The sequence below is a fragment of the Halichoerus grypus genome, chromosome 4, assembly GCF_964656455.1.
Source record: "Halichoerus grypus chromosome 4, mHalGry1.hap1.1, whole genome shotgun sequence".
In the NCBI taxonomy this organism is placed as follows: Eukaryota; Metazoa; Chordata; class Mammalia; order Carnivora; family Phocidae; genus Halichoerus; species Halichoerus grypus.
In genome coordinates, this window is record NC_135715.1 from 151,287,299 (window position 1) to 151,309,271 (window position 21,973).

General features: G+C 39.4%; 1 protein-coding gene and 1 long non-coding RNA gene across 2 annotated transcripts in view; one reads left to right on the forward strand and one right to left on the reverse strand.

Annotated features, from left to right (window-relative positions):
* Positions 1–21,973, forward strand: part of LOC118518612 (uncharacterized) — a 74,283-nt gene that overhangs the window by 3,788 nt on the left and 48,522 nt on the right. Inside the window, exons 2-4 of the long non-coding RNA XR_013447300.1 lie at positions 5,706–7,054; positions 15,321–15,442; positions 21,077–21,191. This is a non-coding gene — a long non-coding RNA (uncharacterized LOC118518612). The remainder of the gene's footprint in view (positions 1–5,705; positions 7,055–15,320; positions 15,443–21,076; positions 21,192–21,973) is intronic.
* The window catches only part of STAT4 (signal transducer and activator of transcription 4), an 89,057-nt gene continuing 68,660 nt past the window's right edge, over positions 1,577–21,973 (reverse strand). The window contains exons 14-24 of the mRNA XM_078071120.1: positions 20,923–20,967; positions 13,267–13,350; positions 11,610–11,708; positions 9,104–9,239; positions 7,530–7,579; positions 6,970–7,064; positions 6,548–6,684; positions 6,024–6,215; positions 4,607–4,673; positions 4,127–4,235; positions 1,577–2,613 (exon numbers count right to left, since the gene is read on the reverse strand). Coding sequence (XP_077927246.1) covers positions 2,587–2,613; positions 4,127–4,235; positions 4,607–4,673; positions 6,024–6,215; positions 6,548–6,684; positions 6,970–7,064; positions 7,530–7,579; positions 9,104–9,239; positions 11,610–11,708; positions 13,267–13,350; positions 20,923–20,967 — 1,041 coding nt within the window. The 3' untranslated portion in view covers positions 1,577–2,586. The remainder of the gene's footprint in view (positions 2,614–4,126; positions 4,236–4,606; positions 4,674–6,023; positions 6,216–6,547; positions 6,685–6,969; positions 7,065–7,529; positions 7,580–9,103; positions 9,240–11,609; positions 11,709–13,266; positions 13,351–20,922; positions 20,968–21,973) is intronic.

Genomic DNA, 21,973 nt, shown 5'->3' on the forward strand with positions numbered 1-21,973 from the left:
TTATTTAAAATAGAACCCTCTGTGTACGTAAGAAGCCGCATAGAATTGTTTGTTGTATTTACTCTAGGAATGTCACAGAGCATGTCCTTCATCATGTTTTTATAGTGTCCTCTTTGAGGACTCTGGTGGAAGTGTTCTATGGCTTACAGTGGTGGTTACACAACTGTATAGGTCTGTCAGAAAAGGGTGAATTTTATTATGTGTATATTATACTTCCTTTAGCCAGACTTTAAAAAATGTAAGCAGTCAGGGCACCTGGGTGGTTCAGTCAGTTAAGCGGCCGACTTTTGGTTTCGGTTCGGGTCATGATCTCCCGGGTCCTGGGATGGAGCCATACTCAGTGGGAGTCTGCTTGACGCTTCTCTCTCTCTGCCCCTCCTCCATTCATGCACACACTCTCTCTCTCTCTCAAATAAATAAATCTTTAAAAAATGCAAGCCGTCAAATCAATCAATGCTCATGGTCAATTTGAAAAAAGAAGAAAATTGTCAGAATTTGGAGTGTGTGCACAGGCACTTTACTAAGTCTGGACTACAGTTATCTACTGGAGTATAGCAGTAATTGGTTTGACCTCTAATTCTGTTCCTTCTTCTGCAGGGAGCTCTTGGGCCTCCTGAACATGTGAGGTACAGAAAAATCCCTTGGATTTGCCAGAAGCATACTCATTCCTTATGGGTTTGGGGGGGCCTTCCTTGCTGCCTTAAGATTTGGGGAAGTCCACTGGAAGCTGCCTTCTTTCAACATTTATTCCAGATAAAGGCACTGATACTCAGTACAGTTGGGTCAAAGTGAGTCATTGTGAAAAAGAATTTGACAAGGGATTAGTAAAATGGACATCTGTGATTGGTCTGGGATGGGTGAGGGGAGGAGTGAAAATGTGATTAATATTTTAAAAATAAATCTACATTTTATTTCGTTAAATGCTACTTATTTGCTGCCAGTTGTAAGAAAAAAAAATATTCCGGGGGAGGATTCGGTGGAAATTCGGTGATCTAAATGCCCTTCCCATTCACTGTACTTCATCTCATGTGGCACACCTTAGCCTCAACTAAACAGGTATCTCCAGGAATCCTCTGACAAAATCCCATTACTCTTACAAAGATGATTTCTAGAATGCAAGACTCACACTCTTGGGAAGTAACTCTATACTGTGATCAAGAACTTGGTTTTGATTTTCTGAATCTAAGTGCAAATAGCCACTTACTGAACTCTTCTTCTTACTATATGGCCTCTGTGTCTGTTAGAGAGAGCAAACTACATATGTCCTTGTATCGTCTGCCCTCAAATAACGATGATGGTTGAGATCACATATGAAACCTCGGCATTCTGCTACCAGGCTCCATATTGAGATGTTTTTAAACATTTTGCTGAGTAAGAGTGCATCATACTTTTAATACATTCCAGGGAGTGAAAAGCTTCTGCAACCTTCTTTGGCTTCTAAATCCAATTGTTTATTTCCTGATAGTAGATTACCTCTTTAAAGATAAAACAATAATAATAATTTTATAATTCAAAATATCAATCAAGATATAACTTTAAACCAGGTTTACGATTATTTCTTCTACTTTTGTTGCCAATTGATATATTTGAATTGCAGAAAATTGGGCATGTGGAAGAGAGATTGGGAGACTGCCCCTCAAGTTAGCCTGGTGGTCCTCCATCCAACAGACACGGGAAGGGGTGCCTGGGTGACTCAGTCGGTGAAGTGCTTGCCTTCGGCTCAGGTCATGATCTCAGGGTCCTGACATTGAGCCCCACGTCGGGCTCTGGGCTCAGTGGGGGGTCTGCTTCTCCCTCTCCGTCTTGCTCTCTCTCTCAAATAAATAAAATCTGAAAAAAAGAGTACTATCAGGAGCTTGCAAAGGAGTAAGTGAACTGGCCTTGGTATAGGTACAGAGTTAGAAGAACAATATAGGATCCAGTTGGGCACATGTGAATGGGTATAAAGGATGCGATTGGTAAGATGGAATGTCTCTGAGAAAGAAGGTTATATTAAAACCTTTTTCTCTTTGAAATCTTTTCCATTAAACATTAACTTCTCTCTGTATGGCTTGCCTCAGGGACAGAAGAGGGGTGGAAGAAGTTAGAGAGGGGTCCTCCAGAGGGATCTATCTGGTATCTAGGGTGATGGCTTTTACCTTCTAGAACTCAGGACATAAGCTTATTTGGCTTTTCTCTAAGGTCTTCTTGCTGGGCTTTGAGTGATGTAGGTGTGACTATGTCATTCGTAACCTATTCTGAAATCTTAACACTTAATCCTTCTAGAGCCAAAATCATAAGTAACATGTGAGAAACAAAATAAAAAATGAAACAAAGACAAAAGAGTCTTTTGTTAATGTTATATTAACACTGGTTTCTTAAAGTGTCTTATCTTGCAAGTTTATCTGAAGCTTTGGTTTTTAGCATTTCAGTCAGGACATTCCCAATTGGTGGTATCAGGCGAGTGAGAGGAGAGCTTCAGACTTCAACCATTTCCTGGAAACTGGTATATACAAAGCTGAAGAAATAAGATAGGATTGTTGGCAAAGATCAGTCTTTAAGCTTTTTCATTTGCTTCCTTCTTTTGAGTGCCAAGAATTTATCTTGTCATTCAGCAGAATATGGAGACTTCATCTAAAATTGGAAAATGAAAATGACTTTTGAGGAAACTATTGGTTTTTGCAAATAAGTCATCATTTTTAAGGTAAACACCCTTTTGTCTACTAAATACTTCACAATCTTTCTACCAATTAACTAGTAAGCATTCACAAAATTCATCCCACAAAAATGTAATGAGGAAATGAGTGCAAAATGTAGCAAAAGTTCTCTTATAACTAAATGATTTAAGACAACTAACATTGGATCAAGACTATGGGTTTTCCCATCCCTGGAAATCTTTGAGAGGACTAAAACTCACTTGGTTTATAACCCGCGTAGAGGAGCAAAATTTGCCACCCTAAAATGTGTCTTTTTAGCATGTGGATTATTTTAGGCTGAGTAGTTTTAAGAAACAAAAAGCTCAGGAAGAAACTTTGACCTTCCCCTTAACTGTCTAAAAGAATTTAGTTAGAGAAACTGGCTACAGGAAGGGAGTTATCACCATAGATAACTACAGTATAATATGAATTAGGTGTGGTAGACAGGGAGGAACTTAACAAAATTTTTGTTAAAATTCTTCTCTGTGCCCCATTGTTTCTGTATGCCCCAGCAAACATTTGCTTTTGAAATATTTACTCTTTTCATCTTCCTGTGAATTGTCTTCAATCCCTTTGAAGTCCCAGGTCCCAGCCCCTTCTCCTTAGCTCAGAATAGCATATAAGCCTCAAGTGCTTGTCTGTGGGCCTCATATTCTTATGGCCCCCCTGTTAGTACTTTATTAGTAATTATTTGATTTTCTTTTATTAATCCATCTCATGTCAATTTAATTCTTTGATAGCCAAAGGAACCTTTAAGGGTAAAGTAAAAATTTTCCTCCCCAACACCCAACATCAAATTTCTTGGGGCTCAGGGTCCCTCTAAGATTCTATTATTCTCATCTGTTCATCTGAATGTAAACTGGATTAACTTGATGGTATTGAGGAATAATAATAGATAGGATGCATCCTAAATCACATTATTGCATTTAAGATTGTGATTAAGTTCTCAGAGGAGTATTATTATGCTGCTACTGACTATAATTCATGTACTACTTGAAGAAGCTCCTGGGACAGGACTAATAATGCAAGTAAAAATTAAGAAAAATTGGAATTTGTGGTTCTTGAACTAAAATAAATATTGAACTAGGTTTATAAATAGTGACTAATATATGTTGTCTACTAAGGTGGGAGAGTGGTGGAGAGTGGTGCGGCCAATGGCAGAAGTAGGGACAAAGTGTACATGAGTGAGGAAGAGGAATACTTTGCCCTTTGATGGCTTTTGATGGAAAGAACTTAAAGCAGTTCAAATGAGTGAAGGTGTCTGTTTTCAGTGCCCCTATCAGTGACCCACAGGAACATACAGACACACCCAGTGTGATGCTCATGGATTTGGTCCAACAAAAGTGTTTTCTCACTTCTCAGGCAGAACTTCAGCCCCTTTGATTAACAGGTGCCACATTTGCTTCATTAGGAGTGCCCTTGACCAGCAATGGAAAAGAAAGGGAACATACTGCAGTTTCAATTGTTGTGGGACTCAGGTTTTCTCTCAGCACCGCATATACGCTTGGAGACATGGGAAGAAGATCTGATGGAGAATGTGGCTCCGTTGAATCACTTCGGCTTAAAGAGATAACAAGGTGCATGTTGAAAAGGATTAAAAATAATAGCTTCTGGTGACACTGTGTCAGGAACTCATTTCTAGGGCTTCCTCTATTTGTTTCACTGAGATGCCTAATTCATTGTTTGAAATCAGAGCATTCAGCGTACTCTGGAATATACGGCATATAAAAAGGCAACTTTATAATTCCAGTCATGGTAGACTATGGTGCTTCCTGAAGACTAGCTTTATGTATTAAAGCAAATGGGACATTGAGCATTAAAATGCTTTATTGTCAGGTATATGTACTCGGCTCTATCCGAGTAGAAATGCTTTTTTTAAAAAAAAGATAAATTCAGTAAGAGATATTTTACATGTGGCTAAGGTTACTTACATTGTTGAAATGGGTATAAAAACAGATGGAACATAACCTTTGTCCCCCCTTTCTGTTGGTCTTGAAACTGGAAAAGAAAGGCAGGAAAAAATGTTATCAATATTATTGATAAATTTTTTTAAAGTCTAGACAAATATAAGTAATGTTAAAAAGAAGAGCGGTATTGGGCGCCTGGGTGGCTCAGTTGGTTGGGCGTCTGCCTTCGGCTCGGGTCATGATCCTGGAGTCCCGGGATCGAGTCCTGCATCGGGCTCCCTGCTCGGTGGGGAGCCTGCTTCTCCCTCTGACCCTCCCCCCTCTCATGCTCTCTCTGTCTCTCATTCTGTCTCTATCTCTCAAATAAATAAAAATCTTAAAAAAAAAAAAAGAGCGGTATTATGATTGTTTAGTGACTCAGAAAGATTTTTAGTTGAATAGATGAAACAGTATTTTAGGTGAACATAAAATGTGCAAGAAGAGAAAAACAGATCTCTTGGCAGGCCTAATCTGACTTTACATATTATTGTCTCCAAAATGCATGAGAAAAAGTGGGAGGCAACTATATTACCTGTCTTCAAAGTTATGTTCAAGTTTGATTATATTTGATTGATTTGTGTATTGCGGGATTTCTAGTAACTCAGCAGGGTAGCAGCAAGTCAGCGTCTGTGGGTGACAATTGTAGGCTATTCCAAAAGATGGTGCTCATAGATTTAGTTGCTATAGATGAACATTTTAATGGATTGTATACACTTTCATCAGAGACACAGAATTGTTAACTTAGATTACAATTATAGAGCTAATTTTATTTATATTCTTTCGTGTATTTAACAAATATTTACCAAATGCTTCTTTTGGCCAGGTGTGATTTTAGCCCCTTAGGATACAACCAGGAAAGGCAGGCATGTCAAGACTAGTTATTGGAAGGCCAGCAGGTGGGGAATGAAGCACTGACCCCTTAGCCCCTCCCTGGCAAGTAAACTACCCAAGCTGAGTTGTGAGACTACAGTAAGGTAAAAAATATAAAGCTTATAAACCTCAGGCTTCTTTTGCAGAAAACAGACTTCCCTAACCCTTAACAGCTTTCTAATCATTACCTCCTCTTTCTTTTCCTCTCTCCCAGTCATAGACGTGAAGTCAGCACCACTTCTGTTTTAGGAAGGAGAAAGCCAAAGCTCTCCAGGCGGCTGGGAGAAGGCGCATAGCCGTGTGAAGTCTGGTCACAGCCACCGATTACTAACTACTCTGCTGGAGTTGGACAGCCCAGCTGTTCCTCTTCAGGAACTGTTGACGCACTACTTGCTTTCTAAGGCTTTGACCTTCACATACCCCCTACGTCTTATGACAATCAAAGTAAACATAAAAAGAGGAACTTCGTTTACTCCAATATGAGGTTATTTGCCAAAAGCTGAGGAAAACAAGCAAACAGAAAGGACCTAACCTTCGCAGGGCTGGGAGCTGTAGTGTTTACCGAAGGCTTTGTCTTTGGGAATGTCAGGATAAAGGTACTTCAGAGGGTTTTCGGGAATGTTTTCAGCCATAATAACCTTGTAGTCTCGAAGGATGTCGGCGAACGGCAGAGCAGACAACCGACCTTTATTGTAGGGTTCTACAGAGTGGAATCTCACTTCTCCTGGAAAAACAGAAAGGGTGGGTGGAGGGAGGTACATTCAGGTTCCTGCAGGCATTCTTGGGGGCCATTCTTCCTGCCCACGTCATCTTCACGTCACTGGCTATCAAGCAATGCCAGCCCTTTTCTGCAGTGTGGACGGCACAGAGTGCCTTGTGACTGAGGACACCCACACAGGCTGTGAGAAAGTCATGAGCCTCTCTTCTGGGACAACTGTAACAACTATATTCAAACCCCTGGACACATGAAAAACAGAACACCATGCTACACACTTCTGAAAACTGAAAGACCAATAACCAAACTCAGTACTACTTTCACAAGTATAAATCATGTACCATTTTCAGAATGGTCTACCCAGGTGAAAGTTATTCCTCCAAGGTGGCTTTCACTGAATCTTAACAAAAAGGTTCCAGGCATTTTATCCTTTAGCAAGAGGCGCTCCTTCTCTTTGCTAACAAAGCCCATGACATACCTAAAAATAGAACAATGCATAGTTTTACCTGATCAAACACTGTAATTTATTACATTTGTATTTATTTCATTCACAAAGAACAGACCTAAATTTGTTCTGAGTATAATAAAAAGTCAATGAAATACTCCTCTAAGATTAAAGTAAATATCAGTACTCTATGAAGAATGTAAGAAACTGAACTATTCCCCACCCCTCTATCACTAAACACGCTTGAAAGGAAAAAAACCAACAGCTTAAAAATAAGAACCTAATGAACTCATATGGAAAATATAGCCTGTAACTCACCCATCTATCCAAAGAGGAAGAATGTGTTTCTTAATTAGATCCAATATTGCTTCAAGCCAAGTCCAAAAGGTAAATGATTTACCAGGTAAGTGTTCCTATTGTAATAAACAAACATGTCAGGACAATGATTATTTTAATAGTTAATGTTGATACAATAATTCAAGTTCCATTTTTCAATGAAATACTTCCTTTAAACTTTTTTTAAAAAATTATTTATTTTAGAGAGAGAGAAAGCAAGCAAGGGGGAGGGGCAAAGGGAGAGAGAAAATCCTGAAGCAGACTCTCTCCACTGAGCAGGGAGCCTGATACATGTGATGCAGGGCTCTATCCCAGGACCCTGAGATCATGACCTGAGCAGAAACCAAGAGTTGGCTGCCCAACTGACTGAGCCACCAGGGCGCCCCAAAATATTTCCTTTAAACAAGACAATAGTTTAGAGTTTAAAAAAAAATAACTGCATCCAGGAAATCCTCAAAATCCCAGATTATGATATGGAGGCTTAAAAAGAAGCACTACTTAAAAAAATTATCTAAATGATATTCTTGCTCCCCTATTTGTACCTTGCAGAACTTGGCCCAGGTGAGATGACCATCACTGTAGCTAGACTGGACTAAAATAAAAGAAAAGAATGAGATTTTTATGAAACAATTAGACTTTTCAATTTGGTGCTCAATTTAGATTTTACCCAGCCCCTTTCAAAAATTCCTTAAGCACCTGTTATAGGTTTGTAGTGTACTTAATGCTAGAAACAATAAAAATGTAAGATATCATGAAATCTATTTTCTAAGAAAAAGTTCTTTTCAATGGAACTAAGATAACTTTAGAAAGAGGGTGAGTGTCTAGGGCCAGGCCCCCATGGATAGATAGGATATAAATTATCAGAGGAGAAGGAGGAGGAAACTAAACTCTAGTAAGAATAATGTAAGATGAAGCATAGTGGACATGAACCCGGCTTATATAGGAGACAGCAAGAGCTGTCTAATGTTGGTAAATAAACATAAAATAAATTTAAGTTAGATATGGCCAGATTACGAGGAGTCCTAATTATTACTATGAAAAGAATGAACTCGAGATCTATTAGGCAATAAGGAGGCACTGACTACTTTGACCCAGGGTGATGAAAGGGTACAAGAGTTTCTATCTAAATTTTTGAGGAAATTATACTCATAAGGATAATCTGATAAAGATCTGAAAGGATATGGCTGCTATCTATACTACACATTTAAAAACTTTATTCACTCAACAAATATGCCTACCATTGCAGTTTATAAACTAAATAAGTTCAAAAACCATATTTACATTAACTAAATGTTTTAATATTCCCCAAAGATCTGATTTATTTAAATACCTATTGATCAGATAGTAGGTCCAAGTGGCAACCCAGCATCACTTGCCAAATCACACATGATTTCACTACTGATGCTCAGATGCATCTGTGGCCCTACTTTAATTAGAACTGTACACAAACTCCATCTTAACTCTTTTTTGGTGCTAAGCATGTTCACCCTAGACTTGTCAAAATATAGATATCTTTTGAAATTCTTTTAGAAAAATCTTACACTATAGTCACTACGGGAAGTACCAATGAGTCTGTTTTGCAAACTTTAAAAATATTAGTCAAAACTGAAATTTTCTTGATATGGACAATCAAGTATTGCCTGGGTGGCTTTTAATTTCTATTAAATTCCCTGGTCCTGGAATCAGCTACTGTCGAGTTGGTTAATGACCATTGTGATATTAATATGAAAGTCAAAGCACCATTAAGGCTTTGCATTACACTCAGTGGGAATGGCATAAAACACCCTGGAGACCAAAGAGCGGAATGGAAAGAAGGGGCTTTGGAACTGGACAGGCGAGGCCGGTGTCTTGGCTCTGCTGTGTACTAGCCACGCAGCCATGGCAAGTCACTTAACCTCTGAACTTAAGTATCCTCATCTATAAAGTGGATAGAGTAAGGAGTTATCCTTTCCTAAGAAAGATAACAGAACATTTAGCTCTGTGCCTGGCAATACAGTGGGCACTCAATAAATTGTGACTATCATTATTATTATTAATAGTAGTAATATTACCTGGTTCTTTAAAACGCTTGAGTACCCCAAACAGAGGCAAGTCTTCCACATCTACCCCCTCTCACCTGTAAGCTTCTCTGCTAACATATTGAGTTGATCTGAGTTAAGGCCACGGCCGACATAGGATGAAAACTGCCAGCTCATCACTTCCAGGAGTTGACTCAAAGTGGCAGATGGAGGATTATTAAAGAAAACTAAGTTCTGAAATAGAGTTGTAATGATGATGATATTCATTAATCACATTGAACACACTATAATTCAGTATATAAAATTCCAAACTCTTTAGGCCAATCTAAGTTAATACAGAATATTGTCTCATCTCTGTTGTGCATTTTAATTGACACTGATTTTGTCTTTTCCTAAAGAGTTCCTTAATCCTTGAGTCCAATAGAATATACGGCTCCATCTTATCCTTGAAAGAATCATTGGGCACCTCTTAACTTTCCCTGGACTATGGGCTATCAATCAACTCATACAAGTACTTAATACTGTCCAACAAATCATTGGGCAAATATTCTTTTCTGAAATAATATTAATCTTAAGCAAATCTATATCAAGTTATTTAATTAGTTTATCATGGCTTGGTATAAGTTATACCTTGACCAAACAAAGAATCCCAAAGCACAAAAACAGATAAGTCTCAGGCTAAAGTAGGTGACCCTATAATGTGAATTCATAATTACCCTGAGTCCTGTTTTATGAACAGTATAGTAGTCTTTTTCTTTTGATCTGGACAAGAGAATCTTCTGTATGACTAACTGCAAACAAGATTGCTTGTACCAGAAACTGCGTCAACAATAGTGAAAAAGAAGACTTCATCTCGGATTACTGGAAAGCAGAAGGTGTGAAAGCCAAGAAAGATGTCCTAAAGAGGGAAATAACTGAGTAATGTAGTGCAGTACAGGGAGAAGCATGAACTACGCTGGGCAGCAAGAAAAGGAACCAATCCAAGAAACTTCAGAAGGTGGGAATAAAAGAGGATACAGCATCCAACAAGGAGTGGGAGATGGGGGGGGGGGGGAATGGAGAGAAAGAATTTCTAGAGAGGCAGTTTCCCCTGAACCAGAGAACTGTGTCTGGATAAATGACCAAAAGGCATAGAACCTAATCGAGGTCTGGGGGCTTGGGTTTTGAAGCAGAAGAGAGTGAAGAAGAGAAACCAGAGTTCGTTGTTATGCTGGACTCTGTAAGTAGGCTGTGCATCTGCATTGTAAGCTATGTATGATCTGCACTCCCACATTCCTCATCCAGGAGCAGAGCAGAGTCTGGGATGGTTAGTGGGACAACTTTGGTGGCTTTCTTATAGAAGAAGGATGCTGAAGAAAGCTAAGTGCAACAGTGCTGTACTCAGAGGACAGAGAAGTGACCCATCTTTCTTCCTCCATCCTGAAGTTGAACGAAAAGCTCTGAATATTTGTAGCTCCTAATGGGGCATGACATGTAATTCCAGGGGTGTAGGCACTTCTTGGCTTTAAAGACCAGATAAGTTCTCTAGTGGGTCCTGCTCTCAGTGCAGCCTGAGAGGAAGCGACACACCACGCACCCTCTGCAGCCTCCTCTCTAGAGTTAATCTGTTTCAGAGGCCAGGGCACCGGAGGATGAGAAGGCATCAGGCTGAGTCATTTACCATATTGTTTCCTTATTGGGCACATTTTTTAAAAAGGGAAAGAACACTTGGAGCTAACTCATCATGTCTGTTCTTATTGCTAGAACCTAAGGTAAAAAAAAAAAAAAAAAATCTTAAGAGTGAATATTTGCTTTGAATTAAGAAGAAATGTTATTTATATTTGACCTATTTTTTCTAGACCTCGGTGGTTTCCAGGACAACACAATGAGATTTTGTAAGAGGGAACAAGGCGAAGGGCTGACTCATCTTTTTTGCCACTCCCTTCCGTGGTTGTCTTTTAAGAAGAGCATCTGTTTTCTGCTAGCTTTGTAACTTGAGGCCAATTTTTGATCAATGTTTCAAATAACCAGCAGATGGCATTAAAACCCAACTTGAGCCTAGAATGGATTAAATCTATAATCAACTGGAAAATTTGTAGAGTCAGAGGGCAGTTAGGCAAGATTGGTTGATATTCTAGGTCACTTATTTGGAAACGAATTTTCTACCTTTGTAGAAAAGTCTGTGTGGAGGTGTGACCAGAAGTAGTTGCGGAGGTAAACACAGCAGTTAGACGTTAAATTCTAGACCAAGAAGTTTCCCCACAGCCCAATTAACAGAGCCACAGGATGGGCCTAGAACTCTCTGTGATCCACATAGTTGGGAGCTGATCAGACCCTCAGAAGTAACAAATACCTGTCCGTCAGTTTTGCTAGCCAGAACTCTCCCAGCGTCCAAGTACATCAAAACATATCATTTTAAATATAACATGAGAGAGGATTCATGCAACTAAATATATTGGAGTTCTGGAAGAAAACAACCCACAAAGACATGCCAAATTTCATATATATAGATATACGAATATATAGTCAAAATTCATACATATATCTTTTGATGCAGATGGGTGTTTTGACAATAAAACAAATCAAATAGAATTAAAGGAGGAGAAATAGGAATAGAGACCCTACCTGGGAATCATTGGTTGACACATTGTACCAAATGATGGATGCCCAAGCATTAGGTAACTGACTGACATTGGAAATCATCACCACAGGTAATGAGCTGGTCTGGTTTAAAAGAGAAAAAAAAGCACAGTTATTACAGGTAGTTGCACCTTGCACTGATTTGATACTTGATCCTGTCCCCTACAGGGCTATCTCAAGCCAGCTCTACTCCTTTAATCCTGGTGTTGACACTGCCCTGGTTACTAAAATGACTTGTGAAGGAAAGGGAACTTTCTGAGCATCTATGAATCAAGGTATAGGGATGAAAGAAGCCATAAAAACAGGAACCCTTTCAGAGTGCTTGGTCAGTTAGCTTCTCCAGTATCTTCCCTTGACATTATACAAATATTGATACTTACATCATATATAGCCCAAAATGCAACAAATTAGAGCTTGCATTGATTTTGCCACTGTTCTCTTACTAAGTTACTATAAAGAATTTAATTTTAAATTTATCTTGAAATGGATCAATATATTCAATTTATGATCTGACATCTAATTAATGTCAGTACTAGACATGGGCATTTTCACTGCAGAAGATGGAGAGGTAAGCAATGTTGGAGTACAAAGCTTTATGAGAAACAGAGCTGCCTGGTCTGCTGTGGAACTCAGCTTAGCAATATTCGTACTGTCATTCTCAACCTCATGGATTAAACAGGCTTTCACAGACTAGTGTGCAAAACCAATCAATTTACATTAGTCCCTTCTCAATAACAGTGGTTAGATTTCTACAGACAGTGAAATACCCAGCTTAATAGCTCATGGAAACAGAGGTATAGGAAAAAGAGACGAGGAAGGCATTTATGGAAAATTTTTACATATTTACACTTATTAAGATAAAAAAGGAAAAGCAGAACTCTAAAACAATACATCCCACAAATAAGATCATATTCGGGGTGTGTAAAACTGTGTTTGTTCCTTCATGCACCCATTCATTCATTTATTTAACCTATGTTGAGCATCTATTATGGGCCAGGCACTGAGTCACTGGTAATGGAGTGACAAAGTCATGATGCCCTGCCTTCAAGGAGCTCATAGTCACTCATGTTCAATTTAATCCTCAAGATTGCTCTATTCCTTCTTTGAGTACAATAGTGACTGTTATAAGAGAATCAAAACAATGTATCGTTAATGTTCCTATCATTTGTCTTTACTCATTACATTAGAAAAGCTTTCCTTCTGAGGGATTTTATGTACAAGTTAAATTTTTGAAAATATATCGTTATGTGACATGGTTTAAGGATACTTATTTCTCTTTAGGCTTTCCACTAACTATTCGTGACTCAGAAGATCTCAGAAAATGAACCAACAAACATGCAATCTGGGCAAGCAATTATTCAATAGATATCCAATTGATAATGCCCATGAGATCTTTTTTTTTTTTGCCCATGAGATCTTATCATTTATATTTAACCAGAATAGTATACATTCTAATAATAGAATGTTGACTAATTAGTAACTATCTGACATAATGGTTTTCTAAACTAAATCTTCTAAACAAAACTCTAAACAAAAATAAAAAATAGGGAATGTACTAAAACCTAGAAAAGACTCAGCTTTCATCTATAAATGCCAGCCAATGACTGAGTATATTATTAGTAAATAGTTGATTGACGCCTACCTCCAAATCTATGGTCAGGCCATAGAGGCAGATCTGTGTTTCAAAGGTTATAGAATGAAGCTCTTCAGTTACCATGTGACAGCCCTAGGAAGAAAGAAATCAATTGTTATCTTACGAATGCACTCCTACTACCTATTAGGCCTGCTTCTATAAAAATTAATAAAGTCTTAAAGTAAATGCCCCAAACATTCCCTATTATGGAACTTTCCCTCTTATTATTTAAAAAAAGTTATTTAGCGTATATACAGAGTGAGAAATCTTATTTCCACAAACAGAATGATTTTAAGTCTCCCTAACAATGTAATTTTTCACTTTTTAAAAATTCCAGCATATTTTCATCAGTTTAATGCAGACAAATAATTCTTTATTTTTAATTTAAAAAAAATTAGTCCTTCTGGCTTACAAACTATTAATAAAAGCAATGCATATGTGTATAGATATAACAGAAACAAGTCAGTGTCATAATGAATTTGTTTAAAAAGTGAAAGGAAGTTTTTTTAAGAACCAAAAAAAAAAATTGTGCAACAGAATCAGAGGGCAATCAGTCCAAATTAGAGAAAGAGATGGAGAGTTCCTAGGGGGATGTTGCCAAGAAAAAAGAAAAAAAAAACAAAAAACTCAGATTGACCTGTTTGACCATATTGCAAGATGTTTTCAAGTTTCAGGGCGCCTGGGTGGCACAGTCAGTTAAGCGCCTGACTCTTAGTTTCTGCTCAGGTCATGATCTTGGAGTTGTGAGTTCAAGCCCCACATCAGGCTCCATGCTCAGCAGCGTCTGCTTGTCCCTCTCCCTCTGTTCCTGTCTTTGCCGTGCACTCTCTCTCTCTCTCTCTCTCAAATAAATGAATAAATAAATCTCTTAAAAAAATCTTATTAAAAAGAAAGAAGAAATTTTCAAGTTTTGAAGAAAAGTTTTGGGCTACATTAGTGATAAGTACATAAAATAAACTGATCGAATAAAATGAAATTAAGGCAACTTATAAATCCAGGGTAAATTGGAAGTAATACAAGAATGGAAATACAATTATACTATGATATATGGTTCAGCTGTTAATAATTTTCATATATTCATACTAATGTTAACACTGAATATACTGACTAAACCAAAATATGTTCTGTAATGATACTGTGAAGATGGGAGAAATTTATATGTATAGAGAACTGGTATAAAAGAGCCACAGTTTAATCTCTTATAAAAAGAATTCAGGGGGTGCCTGGGTGGCTCCGTCATTAAGTGTCTGCCTTCGGCTCAGGTCATGATCCCAGGGTCCTGGGATCGAGCCCCGCATCGGGCTCCCTGCTCGGCAGGAAGCCTGCTTCTCCCTCTCCTTCTGCTGCTCCCCCTGCTTGTGCTCTCCCTCTCTCTGTGTCAAATAAATAAAATCTTTAAAAAAAAAAAATTCAGGAGTTAAATGTATAAACTTTTTTAAAAATCAAGAAATACTAGTATGTGGATGGTGAGAAGTTTCCTCAGTGATTCAAACTAATTTCTTTTTTATTTTTAAGATTATTTATTTATTTATTTATTTGAGAGAGAGAGCAGGGAAGGGGCAGAGGGAGAGAATCTTCAAGCAGACTCCCCACTGAGTGCGGAGCCCAACGTGGGGCTCAATCCCAGGACCCTAAGATCATGACCTAAGTCGAAGTTGGACACTTAACCAACTGAACCACCCAGGCGCCCCTCAAACTAATATCTAATGATTACTTAAAACCCCTGATGCAGTTGTGAGGCACATTTAGAATGAGATCCAGCAAGGAAGCTGACATATAATACACATGCCTGGAGAAAAGCAGCTCTGACAAAAGGAAGCATTATTAACTTTCAAAGCTCACATGGCCATCGGTCACGGTCTTTATTACTTTATCAGTGTAGTCCCAGCCAGGGACACTATTTAATTTCCCATTCCCAGGATCCATTCTTTGTCGACGGGGCAAAACATCATAGATAAGATGCACCATTAATGGCTGTGTTTAAAAGCCATCATCTGAAATGATTATGGATTTAAAATATTCATATTTATGATATTTTTATTATATGGCACTGAATAATGTAGACGGATTGACTTCGTCGTACTTGTAAAGAAAAGCACACATTGGATAATCTGCTAAGAAACTGGAAAACTGGCAGAACTACTTGACCAGGCTCCTGGAAAAAAGATACACAACCTTATGAAAGGTAGGTATAGATGTCACCATATTCTTTTTCTTTCCTCTGCTCAATGCCTAATAATACACCCTAGAAATCTAGAATATGTTAACAAATAGTTATGGCTTTTGACTTCAAAAGAAACCTCTGTTGAGGAGATATGACTGGGATAAGGCTAATTTTCATCTAAATTCCTTTCTCACCTCTTTTTTTTAAAAAAGATTTTATTTATTTATTTGAGAAAGAGAGAGAGAGAGTGCGCAAGCGTGGGGGAGGAGCAGAGGGAGAGGAACAAGCAGACTTGCCACTGAACACGGAGCCCTGAGCAGGGCTGGATCCCAGGACCCCGAGATCATGACCTGAGCTGAAGTCAAGAGCCGGTTGCTTAAGCTACTGAGCCACCCAGGCGCCCCTCCTTGCTCATCTCTTAACAAGCCGTAATCTATGATAATGTAGCACGGGGAGGACTATGTGGAATAGAAAATAATTAACAATAATCCATTCACTTAATGAATATTTGTTGAATACCTATCATGTGCTAGGTTAGATGCTGGGATCTGGCTTAGATGCTGGGAAACAATGATAAAGGGGAAAATAACGGTACAATCACATGAGACATAGACCTTAATCACAGAATCATAGGAAATAAATGGAGAATAACAACTATTCTCAGCCCAGTTTATGGCGGGGACTGCATGGAGGGTGTCCCATAAAAAGTCGACATTTTTAGTGTTATTCTTGTATTGACGTCTCTTTTGGAAAGTGTTGCTACTACTTGAATTGTTCAGAAGGAAATAAACTTTCTGTAAAAATGCCTGGGCTAGTTGGCCCGTGAGTAGTGTATCTGTGTTTGAGAACAGTGACCCTTGAAAGAACATCTGTTTGGCTATTTTGTTCAATGAAACTCAAATCGCCCAGGCTTTACTAACAGCTTCTTTGTGCTTCATGACTTTCCACCACATAAACAAAATTACTCAACACCTCGGTCTGTGGCGAGAACTGTCATTTATCAGTTAAAGCCCACTGACCAAGAGCAAACTCGAGCGGCTGCGATACTAGCTTGCCCGTTCAAACAGTGACCACATTTCCACAATGACTCTCTAGCCAGCTTTTTGCCAGAGAAGGACATCTGGGAAAGCCTGCTTCCTGGGAATGTCTGTTTTACGGGGGCCACCGGATGCCTCCCCAGTCTGGCCGTTTGCTAGGGGAAGGGACTGTGGCTTCGCGGTGGCTTCTGCAAGGAAAGATCGAAGGCGGGAGAAGCAGGCAGCAGTGGCTAATCTTGGTTTTGTGACAGCGTGTTGACTGATTTCCCGAGGGGGGGCGGGGGGGGGGGTTTGCAAAATTGCAAAGCAAATCATTAGAATTAAATCCCTTTTTTTTTTACAAAAAAGTAAAGACCATGCTCTACGTTGCACTTTTGCAGATTACAGAACCTTAGTCAAAAAAGCTTTAGAAACTGTCTAAATCCAATGGTTTTCAAATGTTTTTTAACCTTGAAACAAATTCTTGAAAAGAAATTCACCATCTGGGTTCCAATCTGTAAAATATATAAAATAGAGCCATCTTGACTGAAACAGGGGTGGGGGACCCAGAGCTCCACCTCTCACCAACGCCCCCCCTCCCAAATCCAGAGATGGCTCCCAAGGCACCTCTTTGGTTGTTCTGGGACAGTATGGGTCTAATGCAACTTCCTCCCTTCATCCAGTCCTACAGCCAGGAACCTCTGCACATCTTGACCGACCACCTCTTTGTGGATAATGTGAGTCAAACAGCCATGGGGTGCTAGGGAGGTTTAGAATGGCGCCCCTAGGGAACTATCATTCATGCTATCTTGGTTTGTTCTCAATCATTTAGTAAGTTCTGACAACCACAAAAGCAGACAGGAGGGGCCCAATGTGTGTGTGTGTGTGTGTGTGTGTGTGTGTATCAGATGGGGGGGCAGGTGGGGTGATAGTAGGAACCCAGGACATGTGATCCTATAAAAAGGGCATACATGTATGGTGTTTTGAGGTCTCAGGGACCTGGAGCCAGAGAAGGATGTGCTCAGGGGCCCTTGAGAGGGACCAGCCCCAGCCCAGCACTTTGGCAGGTGGGTAGAGAAGGAGAAGGAGCAGCGGTTTGTCCTAAGTCAGGTACCATCTTTACAGATATTTCTCCACCCATGTAAATAGGTACTCTTTATAAAGGGGCAGCTCTGGAGGGCAGATCAGGAAGAACCGCACCACATACCATCTCATTTGGTCCTATTAACAACCCTGTGAGTGCAGGTCAACCTGATCCCCATTTCACAGATAAGGAAATTGGAAGTTAGTGAGGGTAAGTGGCTTGCACAAGGTCAGCTGCCTGTAAGAGGCAGCCCCCAGCATGGTGCTATTTCCAATCCCCAACTGATGCGTGGAGGAGTAAGGGAGAGGTCAACAAAATTTCCTGAGAAAGCATTATTTTAAATTTCTTCTAAACTTTATAAGGCTTCTGGTGCGAGATAGCTATGGGATCTCTGAGTGGGCGGGCAAAATGAGAACAGTAAGAACAGCAGCCGGAGTACAGGGGAAAGGATGAGATGCTACTCGCACGGTCGCAAAGACCTCCCTTCTAGGAATCCCAACAAATGGAGGGAGTGCGCTGAGGTGACGGGCAGGAGGAGGTCAGCGCCGCTTCTCCCAGTGCAGGTTTTATGATCCCAGACACAGCATGGCGTAGTGGCCAAGAGCATGGACAGGGGAGCCAGACTACCATGGTTTGAATCTTGGCCTGACCACTCTGTGCCTCAGTTTCCCTACCTAAAATAAGTACACTAATAGTAACTACTTCATAGCATTGTCACAAGAATTATATAAATCAAGGTCATTGAAGCTCTCAGGGCCCAGTAAATGCCACAGGAGGATTTGTTAAATACATTCTTATCAGGCTGTGAACTCCCGCCGTGGATGCTCACAGATAAGCAACAACTACTATTTGAAATCTGAGAATGAGGTATCATATCCTAGCCTTCTGGTTTTGTTTTTTTTTTTTAAAGATTTTATTTATTTATTTGTCAGAGAGAGAGAGAGAGAGTGAGCACAAGTAGGGGGAGGGCAGGCAGAGGGAGAAGCAGGCTTCCTGTTGAGCAAGGAGCCCGATGCGGGACTCGATCCCAGGACCCTGGGATCATGACCTGAGCGGAAGGCAGATGTTTAACGACTAAGCCACCCAGGCATCCCTCCTAGCCTCCTGTTTTCCTGACACTTTGGTTACTACCATCTCTGACCCTATGACTTTATGAACTCCGCTTTATTGCTAGATCTTCCCCAAGCTTTTTCCTGATTTTGTTTGATCGCTCCTACTGCCTGGCCAAACCCCTGATTCCTTTGCTCATCTTTCTGAGCCCACTTCATATGTTTTGTGACTTTTCAGTAGTTCCTGTAGCACGTGAACCAACTTTTCGGTCTGGTGTGTTTTAAATGTACCTAGGTGTCATATTACAATTCTATCAACAGGGGGAGCTCAAGGAATAGCTTAAAATAAAACTGAGCTAGCAAACTTGGGGAAAAAAAGGAAGAATAAAATCATTCTGACATGACTGCACCATTTTGTTATTAATCAGGAAATAAGAGGAAATACATTCAAAGTAATACACGTAGACAGTGTTAATAAGACAGTGCTTGGTTATTATATAGTAGAAGATGATTTTACGTAGATTTCTTCTCTAGGGAAACCCAAGACTTTGATTTTACATTTATAAAGATGACAATGTATTGGAGAGTTGAGCTATTTAGATTTATTCCCGTTGATCTGTTTTACTTAAGAAACGTTCAGAAGCATTGTATTTAGTCTATCCAGACTTAGCAAATACTGCTCAGGGATGTGACGCTGCATGAAATGTTTGCAACTCTGGCCAAAATTCCAGTGAGATGCATGAAATGACTTTTTATTTATAATGTGCTAATGTTTCAATTAGGAAGTTTGGAAAATCTTTATGGATTTCTCTGAGGTGGGAACAATAACTCCTACTTATCTGGTTTACCAGAATCTCGTTAAACTCAAAAGCTCTGCTTCCGTTTGCCGCTCTGCTTCCGTTTGCCGCTCTGCCCTACGCCAAGGTCCTACCCTGGGAGGAAGGTTTAGCTCATCTTCCCTGGGGCTGTGATGGTGGGCAAATGCTCTTTAAGACACAATTAAGGGAATGAAGAATTCTTGGAAGGGAAAATGTGGAGCATTAAACCTGCTGTGGTCAATCTCTGTGGTTTTATGGGGAGGGCTAGCCTGATTGCAGTTGAATGCTGGATTTATAAGGTGCTTTTTCCTTCCAAATAATTCAAAGCAATTTCTCTTAGAAGCTGTGACTCTAAAGCTAGGAGACTGAACCCATACCAGCCACGCCAGAAATAAGTCTCACTGCTTTACAACAGCATTATGTAGGTGATCTTGCACATATAACATCTCCAAGTGGAGAGCGTTGGGCGTTACTACCCTGATCTGTTAGAGGAAAAATATGCAGTATTTCTCCATCTGCGAAGGATCACATTTTCAGTCACTGTCAGAATGGACTCAAACCCAGGTTTTCTAATTCCAAATATGTAAGGCATAGGCATACGCCCTAGCATCTAGGCCAGCTAAACAGGTGATCCCCAAGGCCACTTGCAATCCAGGATTTGACTGCTCTATCATTTACTGACTCAAATGCAAACACTTGGATCACATCAGTGTGTGCTGTTAATCAGTTCATCCAGTGGAATGCAAACCTTACATGTCAGGGCAAGGTAATTGATACCATAAATTAATAGGACTGTTTTTCCCGTGTGATTTTCACATCATATGTCATGAAGTTTGAGACTTGCCTCTTCTCTGCAGAAAATGAGTGATTTTCAGGTGTCTTGTAATAGCGGAGGACTGACTAAAGACATTATGGCACACCTGTAAAATGCAATACAGCGCAACCACTTTCAGTGTTCTCCAAGAGTATTAAGGTTATGGAAAGCTGTCCACCTTACATTGTTATGTGGGGAAGAAAGCAGGTTATAAAACAATGTGTATATATATATTTTAAAGTAATATATACATAGATAAAGGTCTAGAATGATGTGAACCAAAATGTTAATAGTTATTCTTTTATGAGGGTGTTATTATGGCATCTGGGTGGCTCAGTCGGTTGAGCATCTGCCTTCAGCTCTGGTTGTGATTCCGGGGTCCTGGGATCGAGCCCCGCATTGAGCTCCGTGCTGGGTGTGTGTGAGGGGGAGCCTGCTTCTCCCTCTCCCTCTGCCTGCCTCTCTCTATCTCTCTGTCTCTCATGAATAAATAAAGAAGATCTTTAAAAAAAGAGGCTGTTATTATATGCAATTTCTGTTTTTTCCTTTTTAAGACAAAATTTCTTACACTGTCTGCAATTATCAAGCTTTAATTTGTAACCAGAGAAACACAAATTTGACTTTCTATAAAACTATAAAGGGCAGTTTAAAAGCTTTGTAAAAACAAGAGATTATAAGGTTATTTCCCTAAAAAATTATCTTATAGAAAACATTTTGTACCTCATTTCCTTTGCCTCCAGCACTGGACTTCATTTCCTTTGGTTGCTTTGCAAAAAAAGAATAACAGCGTTTAGATGGAGAAGCATTATCAATTAAATATCAAGTTGGTCATACCTATTGTAGTGATTTTCTTGGCCACAATTTTGCCTTTTAGAACAGTAACCCAGATGTCTTCTAATTCGTGGAAACCTAAGGTACTTGCCTGGATTCGACAGAAAGAAGCTCTCTGTTTCATCTCATGGGATGCCACTTTAGAAACTTTCACTGAGGTAAGTGAACAAGTTGGCATACTATTAAGACTATGTTTTTTAGCCGACATTTTGGAAAGAGGAAATCATGCTGGGATGTCTTAAAATCTACTCAGCACTCCTTTGTACCTGGAAAGTAGGATCTGAGCTGAGCTGTGATGATTCTCAATCCCTGTGAAACCAAGTCCAACACAGAAGCCTGGGAAAACAGACGATGGGATAGTGTGCCCTATGGCACAGGAAGCTACTAAATGGCAGTAGAGATGGACACAAAAATGGTCAGGATCTAGATTACTTAATTTAAAAAAAGGCAGACAACAATTTATATAGTGTGTACAATCTGATCCCACTTAAAAAGTACATATACATCTATGTGTAAAAGAAGGAAAATCAAAGTAGTTAAAAGTGTTACAAGGTAGTGAGATACAGGTGATTTTTCATTTTTAAATTTTTGCCTCTCTGATTTTCTACATTTAATTTTGTATTAAAAAGCAATTAAAGTTATTATGCAAAAGATAATATATTTAAAAATGCTTTGCAACTAGAAGTGGACTGTAAAAAAGTAAGGTTTTGTTAATTTATATATTATACCTGCTGGAAGAAAGACCTAACCACTTTTTGGTATGTTCCTTGTTCTTTTTCACATGACTTTTTTGAGAGACAGACATCTCTTAAGTTAAGCCCTCTCTTACAGCTTTACTTATTAGCAAACATTGTCCATTACTGAAAATTTCTTAAGGATAGAAATTGAACGTAAGCAAAAAGAGCGCTAGTTATAAGGATGTATAATATATGACTCATCA